The sequence below is a fragment of the Mastomys coucha genome, unplaced genomic scaffold (genome assembly GCF_008632895.1).
Source record: "Mastomys coucha isolate ucsf_1 unplaced genomic scaffold, UCSF_Mcou_1 pScaffold5, whole genome shotgun sequence".
Classification (NCBI taxonomy): Eukaryota; Metazoa; Chordata; class Mammalia; order Rodentia; family Muridae; genus Mastomys; species Mastomys coucha.
The window spans coordinates 105908765-105916669 of NW_022196911.1; the positions used below are offsets into that span (position 1 = coordinate 105908765).

Consider the following 7905-nt stretch of genomic DNA (forward strand, 5'->3'; position numbering starts at 1 on the left):
ATTTACTTACAAACTTACTGTCTTAAAAATGTAACCTTCTTAAGAGCACAGGCTGAAAGAAAATAAATGACAGAGCTTTCGAGTCTAGGGCAGAGGGTCTCTGGGGAGGAGAAATCTTAAAGATGCTACTGTCAGACAACTGTTATTTCTGCCGTGTAATTAACAGGTTGGTATTCTCAGAGTGGCCAAGTGGCATTGCGAGCACACTTGTGCCCTTTGGAAAGCCCGGAGGCAGTTGGATTTTCACAACAGCTGTCTTGATGAACGACTCCTGGGCTCAACTCTCCATTGGCCATTTCCCTTTTTGTCTTCTAAAGCCCTAGCATATGAGAATCTGGCAGCCAGAACAAGGTTGATTATGGCTGACACAGGAAATGGTGGTGGCTGGACTGGTGCCTGCACGCAGCTGAATGGGGGACACACAGCCAGGTCTTAGTAGGGAAGCAGCTGTCACTCCACGCATCGGGCTCCATGACACCAGCTCGCTCGGTTCCTTCTCCTAAACCGGCTCAGCTGCCTTAGGAAGGCAACACTGAGGTTGGACACCAAAATCACTCGCACTTAACCTTGCAGTCAGGAAGGCAGAGGAATAGGAAGAAAACTCTCATTTAATGTTTCCTACATTGTATGGGGGGTGGGGCACCGTGTGTGTGTGTGTGTGTGTGTGTGTGTGTGTGTGTGTGTGTGTGTGTGGTGCATGCTTCGGAGGAGGTCGATCCTGGGTTTGACCCACACAAGCTGTAGTCACGCAACCTCTTGTGTTACGTTCTTTCTGAAACGATAACATCTTGGAATGATTATCGCTTTGTCTGATGCACCTAGGGCAGTTTACGGATGTGGTAGGTGCTCTACACTTGTTTGCTCTTATTAGTTAATGTTAATACAGTCCCAGTTATCCCTTCGAGATGCAGGAAAATGAGGTTCAAGGAGATCAAGTTCATCACCGGAGATGGCAGAGCATGAAAACAAACTCGGATTTATCTGCAGTGGTTTTTTTTTTCCCCCCTTTGCTCAGAACACGACCAGGCATGCTCAGTGCTATCAAATTTCCTCTTGTGTTTGCCAGCTTAGGGTTGGGTTTATCAGCACTGGAGGGGGGAAAGCCCATATGACTGAGTCTAGGTCTTTAATCTTCCATTTTACTCATCTTTGGAAAAAAAAAAGCCGATCGTCAACATGCTGAGGAGGGGCTGCAGAGGGAGCCCCTTCCTTCTCTTCTCCCTTCCTTCCTCCGACTACCAGGGGGTAATCATAACTAATATTCAGAGCCCTTATCATAGTCTGAGGTATTCCAGGACAAAGACAGGCTTAAAAAGGTGAAATTTACAAACATCATTTAGCCCAAATATCTTAACTGGGGATCAATGTGAAAATTATGCAGGAGATATTGTAACCCTTTTTGGTATTAAGTGTCAAATCCATGATATTTTCTACACACATTGCCCTAGAACTACACGATGAGGCTGTTAACAATTTGCAGCTACTCAGAACCGTACACTGCAAGGGCCTATTTTATTTATGTATTTATTTAGTCCCACTTTATTTATTTAATTCATATGCCTAAAATTGTTTCCCCTGCTTTCAAAAGGGGAAAGTTGACTGAAGGAAAAACGAAGTCGCCTTTTTTCCTGCTTTCTCGTGCAGCTCAGATTTCTTGCTTGGTCTATGACTTGATCTGCCTACCTGTCTGTACTGCCCACCACGCAGTCACGGCATGATAGGAGGATAGGGCATTATCAGAATTCCGGCCTCCTCTTGGAAGTCTTTTCCTATGTCTGGTGCTTCTGTAGGCCCCGTAAGGCCTCCATTGATGGCAGCACACTAGAGGAGACAGTAGTCAGATGAGCCAAGCAGAGGCTTGATAGGGGCTCAGATTTCCTGGACCGGATGACAGTCCGAGGCCGGAACCCTGGGTATTGCGGGGGTCTACACAGGATGCGCTCTCTGCCCATCAAGAGCATCCCAGCATCCGCTTGCGCTCAGCTGTGGCAGATCCGTTAGGGCCTCCTCCTCTTCCAGGGCCTGGAACACAGCAGGAATCTCCTTGTCCGCCCAGCGTCCAGTAACCGACCCCCCCTCCCTCCGCCGCCCCATAGGACCCAGGGCGGAGTCGCCCACCTGTCACCGAAACGTCCCACGTGGGTCTGCGGGAGGAGGGTCAAAGGGAGGGAGAAAAGGCAGAGGCGTGGAGGGAGGCAGACGCAAGAGCCCCCTGAGGAACGGAGGAGAGCTCGAGATCTCCAAACAGCAGAACAATCTAGAGGACCCTCTCCGCCGCCCCCCCCCCCACCCGGTAAGAAAGGGACAAGTGAAAAAAAAAGGAGACAGACACGGGTTAGCGGGAAGACAAAGGAAAGATGGGAACGAGGAAGGGCCTGCCTGCGTATACGCGACAAGATAAGATGGAAAGATGCCCTGCAAGAGAATGGTTCTAGCTAGACAACGACCGGCTAAGGATGGGGGAGGTGGGGATAGTGGGTGGTGGAGGCACCTAGGCGTCTGCGCCTTTAAGGTTGCCAAGGCGACCGCTCTGGCCAGAGCGAGGCGCATTGACGTCAGCAGCCGAACGCTGATTGGCCGCGGTCGGCTGGTTTCCGGTGGAGCCGTCGCGGAGCCGCTATCGCACAGTGGAGTGAGGCTGCGAGCTGAGCCCTCTGGACGCTCGGTACCCCGGTAGCCTCGCCCTGCGCTAGTCCCGCCCGCGCCGCCGCCCGTCTTCAGGTGAGTGCGGGGCCCGAGGCCCGACCGGAGAGCCGCCGGCCGCGGCGCGTTCCTGAAGGCGCGGGAGCGAGCCAAGATGGCGCCCCGGGGAGCGCGCTGCGGGGGGACGGCCGCACCCCCTGCGCCTCCGAGGCGGCCTCGGTTCCTCTCGCAGGCCTCACACTCTCCCCCGGGCCGCGCCTGCACCCCTCCCCGCGGGGCTGTAGGCCGCCCCTGCCCCCCGCCGCCCCTTGCGCGGCCTCAGCGTCTCCTGGTCCCCGGTCCAGCGCTGCCCTCGGTCTCCCTCGGCTCCCTGGCCGCCTCCGCCCCCGCGCGCCGCGGCCTCCGCGCCCGTCCTCCCTCCCCCACTTCCTGAAGGACAACAGCTCGATTTTTTTTTTTTTTTTTAAAACCGGAATCCGCCATGGCTTTTCTGTCTAGTCTCGCCACTCGGCTGTAGTCTTCCTCTCTGCCTGGTCGTTTTCTTCTGCACTGGTTTCCCCTCCTCTTCGCGGGCTCGCCCCCCTCCACCCCTCCACTCGGTGGTTTCCAGTCCAGCTCCATTTCCCTTTGTCCGCCTTCTACTTCTCGTCTTTTCCCGATTTCCAGCCCTCCCACCGCCCACCCCAGCCTTCCCAGGCCTCCGGCTCAATGTCTGCGGCCTCCTGCCTGGTGGGGTGGGGGGATGAGGGGTCGTCTCTCTGCACTCAGTGATCATGACCGTGGCCTAAGTGAGGTGAAGGGCACTTTCCTGCCCTCCCTCGTGAAAATACGCGGCGCCTGTTAACCCCTCCAGCTCAACGCGGGTGTGGGGACAGCCGATGACTTGAGGGAGCCGGGATAGATAGGTTTCTTGAGCAGAGAAACCTCGCCATTAGGTGGTGACCCTCTAGGCCGTGTTAGTATTACTTGCCATCCTTCAGGAGATGTGGGCCCTGTCAGCAACAGGCTCTCAAAGCGTTTTAAATATGTCCTCCAATATAGTCCTTGTGAAATCGAGAGTTTCATCAGAACCGAATTTCCTCAAGAATTCCCCTTTTTGTACCAGGACATACCCGATTAAAAATACTAAGGCCATGAAATTAGATTATTTGGGGTTTCAAATGATGACTGCAGTAATCTGGGGGGAGTGTTTGTATTTTCTTTACCAGTGCCTGCCTTTAGGTCTTTGTAATGCGTACACCATTTTTCACTTACCAGGCCCATTTGAGCCATCTCCCCCAGCCAGAGACCAGATCTAAGAAGGATTTCTCTGATCAGTTAAATATATGTGCTGACATTCTTGTAATAAGACCGGATGCTTTGAAGCATAATAGATTTGTTTTTATCCACTTTCCTGGTGACCTTCAGTATTTAAAATGGAGAAAATTCCACTAAAGTGGATTCTTTATTTCATATCATTGGCAGACCTGGAATCACAGCCAGAACAAATGATATGTGACAGTAAAAATTTTCCCTTTAGTGTTTATTCTGAACTAACAGTGGTATGTGTGTGTGTCTGTGTCTGTCTGTCTGTCGTTTCTAATTTTTGTGCTTGTCATGGAGCTACAAACTACACTCCTGGTCTGTTGATTGCATATTATTGTCCTTTATCTTGAAAGTTGCCAAAACAAAATATTAGTGCAGCACTTTAAAATGACTCTTTATCCTGCCATTTTTTTTTTTTTTTAATTCACAGTTTAACCTTAGTGGGTCTGTGAGCATTCTTATTTGAAGAGTGGTTATGTTGAATTGGTATGCAGAGTAGAGAGGGAGTCATCTTCTGATTTCAAATGCTCGGTAATTAGGAGTTAGGAAAACTGAATAGCTGCATAAAATACTGAGCTTTTAATTCGGAGGCGGGTATTTAATTGGCTGCCCGGTATTGTGTTTCTATTTCACATTGTTACTCAAATTCAGTTTTATCTATTGAGTCATCCTGTAAGCTTTAAACTAGTGTATTTTACCATATTCCTGTCCAGATGAAGAAAATCTTAGTTTGCTTGGGAGAGATTATTTGTTTTTCTGTACTACAGCCTTTTCAGCTCTCCTCTGGTGACTGTGTTACTAAGTCAGGGGCTGGAGTTTGGTGAAAGAGTGCCGAGAAAAGGCTTCTTTGTGTTTCAGAAAATTCGATTCCACTAATATTTGGCTAATCAGCTTCTTTGCCCTTGTGGTTTGCTGTGACATTAGCTGTGCTCATGGGATGGGAGGTGTACCCAGGGGAATGTCGGGTGTTCTTCTTTGTGATCTGTGCTTTCACTTAGAGCCGACCTGTGTGCCCTTGTAATTCTCTGTCCTGTTTACCATTTACACATTTCCCACGTCATCATCATGATGTCTTTTGCAAGAGAACTGAATGAAATCCCCTTAAGGGCATGGGGCCTCAGCACTGCCTCAGTTGCTCAGCAGGGCAAACTGGCTCATATTTCCTCCCAGGAGCTAAGGGTCTTCCCTGAGTGACCTGCCCAGCTGAGACAGAAAGGTAGAAACTTGGGATAGTTTATATCCAACCCCCATCTCCTCTTTAAACACAAACTCTGTTGAATAAGGAAAAGAAATATATGAATCTGCTGTCTAAAAATAAGTCACAGGCCAAACTTGTATTTGTGCTTTATAGCTTACGCAGCATGCATGTGCTTTTTCTCCCAGAGAACCATGGCGTCTGGCAGTATGGCAGCCACTGAGGAAGAGCGGAGTCTCCGGGAATGCGAGCTCTATGTGCAGAAGCACAACATCCAGGCGCTGCTGAAGGACTCCATTGTGCAGCTGTGTACCGCGCGGCCCGAGAGGCCCATGGCATTCCTTCGGGAGTACTTTGAGAGGCTAGAGAAGGTAAAATACATGAGGGAGCGATTTGATGACCATGACAGTTGCTGTGCTTAGGGCCTCTGAATGTCATTGATTTGTGACTTAGGGCAAATAAGTCAAGCAGAAATTCAGATTATCATGCAGTGAAGGATTTTTTAGTAATTTTAATTAGAACTTGCCAGAAGCCAAATTGATAATGCTTGTGTGGCTAATACAGGGCTTTCAGATAGTATGTAAAATAGACTAACAGAACCAATTAAAAGGAGTGTGACAGAGAATTGAGTAGTTATAAGCAATTTATGCTTTTCTTCACCAAAGCAGGTGAGCTTATAGTTTATTCCACCTTTAAAACTATAGAAATAGGTCTGTGTCTAGTTTGGGGTGGTATAAGCTTAACAAATTCTGAACTCTTGTTTTACTGTTGGGTGAATTAACAAAGGAAAGATAGGAGATTGATGGTTATCACATGTTTACTGTGCTTGGAATTTTGTTTGTTAGTGCTTGTTTCCCATAAAATACGCAATTTGATTTTTACTCTTTGTTGTTGCATCTGTATTTTGTGTGGGTCAGTCTGACCCACAGACATACAGGGTGTTCATTTCTTTCTTTTAAAGATTTACTTAATTTCATGTGTATGTATGTATAAGCAATTTATGCTTTTCTTCACCAAAGCAGGTGAAGAAGTGTTATGTAGATGAATGCTTTTGCCTGCTCCTCTGGAGCTAGAATGGCATTGAGTCACAGTGTGGGCTCTGGGCCCTGCACCTGAGTCTTCTGCGAAAGGCAGCAGTGCTCTTAACTGTCAGGCCTTCTCTCCAGCCTTCGAGGTGTGCAGCTGTAAGGAGAATTACAATTTTGCATGTAGGGTGATGCTTCAAGGCACTTTCCACAAGAAATGGTGAATGTACAAGTGTGGATCCTTCAGTGTTTTAAGTAGTTCATTCGACTTTCCTCTGAATGTACCACTTTGCTGTGAATGTTCAAGTTTTGAAGAGGTTTGAAATACTGGGGCTTATTTCTGTGGCATATGTTTAATATCTAATTGTACAGTAGAAATACCTGCAGTATTCATGCTGGTTTGGGCAGTTTCTTACTATGTAAGTTTTTACATAAAAATATATATGTGATTTGTAAGAAGCATTTGAGTAGCTCAGTAGGCAGGTATTTTATACTGTTTCCTTGGAAACTGAAAATGCTGTTGGTTATGATTAGATCAACTGGAAGAAAAGACAACTGCATAGTTTTGCCACCTTGGATTTGTTAGTAGAAATACTGGCTTTCTCTTACTTAAGCAATTGCTAAATAATGGACATACTGGCCAGGAGTATGCTCTGTTTTGAAATCAAGCGCGTTCCTGGAGATCTGGTTCTGAAATGGGTCACGGTAAGGTGATCCCTCTTCTTCAGACATCAATAGCAATCAAATGGAAGGATTAAGTTGGTGAGACATAAAGTGCCTGTCTTTTTATAGGGAGTGTTGAGTGCATGACACTAATTTCAAAGCCTGTATTTACAATAGGTGTTAAGGACTAACCAAGGTAGAAAGCAACAAATAATCACTGCTGTAGTTTTTCTGCAGGCAGGATTTTAGAGTTAATGTGCATGGACTTCCCCTCTCCCCAGTAGAAAGTACATGAGATTCTTTGTCAGCTTGTCAGAGTTTTGTGTGTGTGTGTGTGTGTATGTGTGCGTGCGTGCGTGTGTGTGTGTGTGTGTGTGTGTGTGTGTGTGTGTGTGTGTATATGAATGAAATATTCTACTTAGGTTTTCAATTTACTAGATTTTTGGCTTTTTTAACAAAACCATTATTTGAGATATCATGTATTAATTTTTATGTCAGAAAATAAACTATCACATTCTTACCACCTCCTTCCCCACTACCCAGGGGTTATGTTTCTGGAACTTTAGTGGCTCTAGAAGAAATACATAGAATGGTTAGAATTGGTCAGTGGAGACAGCTACATTTTAGTTCAGACCATTGTGCCTGGAATTTACTAGAACCTTGCCTGTCTGGCACATAAGAGGAATGCTAGCTGTTACTTTTGAGTGTCTCCTGTGTACCAAATAGTATGTGAAGCATGCCGCCCCCAACAGTCTTTCTCTTTCCCATTACTTCAGATGTTAAGTTAGGGAGGGTCTTAACACCATTTTCCTGAGGCAGCAGTTGAATCTAAGGGGAATTAAATCATAGCTGGGATCCTAGGAGTTGGATTTTTCAGCAACAACATATAACCTTGGAATTTTAGTGCCTTACCATGATTGTTGTATTTCTTGCTCAAGCGCCTATCTTGTCTTTACTTCAGGTACCTTATTCTGGGTCCGAGTGGAAAGAACAGCCATTATCTAACCCTACCAGACTGAGGTCCTCGTATAAGAACTTATCAAAACTTTCTTTTTTTTTTTTTTTTTTTTTTTT

The 7905-nt window shown here is 46.8% G+C and overlaps 1 protein-coding gene and 1 long non-coding RNA gene across 3 annotated transcripts in view; one reads left to right on the plus strand and one right to left on the minus strand.

Moving 5' to 3' along the window:
* Positions 1-1493: 1493 nt before the first annotated feature.
* Positions 1494-2705, minus strand: LOC116076682. Its single transcript, XR_004113067.1, has 2 exons — positions 2119-2705; positions 1494-2022 (listed from the first exon to the last, which is right to left on the minus strand). It is a non-coding gene; the product is annotated as an uncharacterized LOC116076682 (long non-coding RNA).
* Positions 2082-7905, plus strand: part of Prkar1a (protein kinase cAMP-dependent type I regulatory subunit alpha) — a 17822-nt gene continuing 11998 nt past the window's right edge. Inside the window, exons 1-2 of one of the 2 annotated variants that reach the window (XM_031350463.1) lie at positions 2082-2293; positions 5332-5514. In XM_031350463.1, the coding sequence (XP_031206323.1) occupies positions 5338-5514 (177 nt within the window). In that variant the 5' untranslated portion in view covers positions 2082-2293; positions 5332-5337. Of the gene's footprint in view, positions 2294-2550; positions 2722-5331; positions 5515-7905 lie in introns of those variants that run through there. The other variant, XM_031350462.1, reaches the window with a different exon arrangement.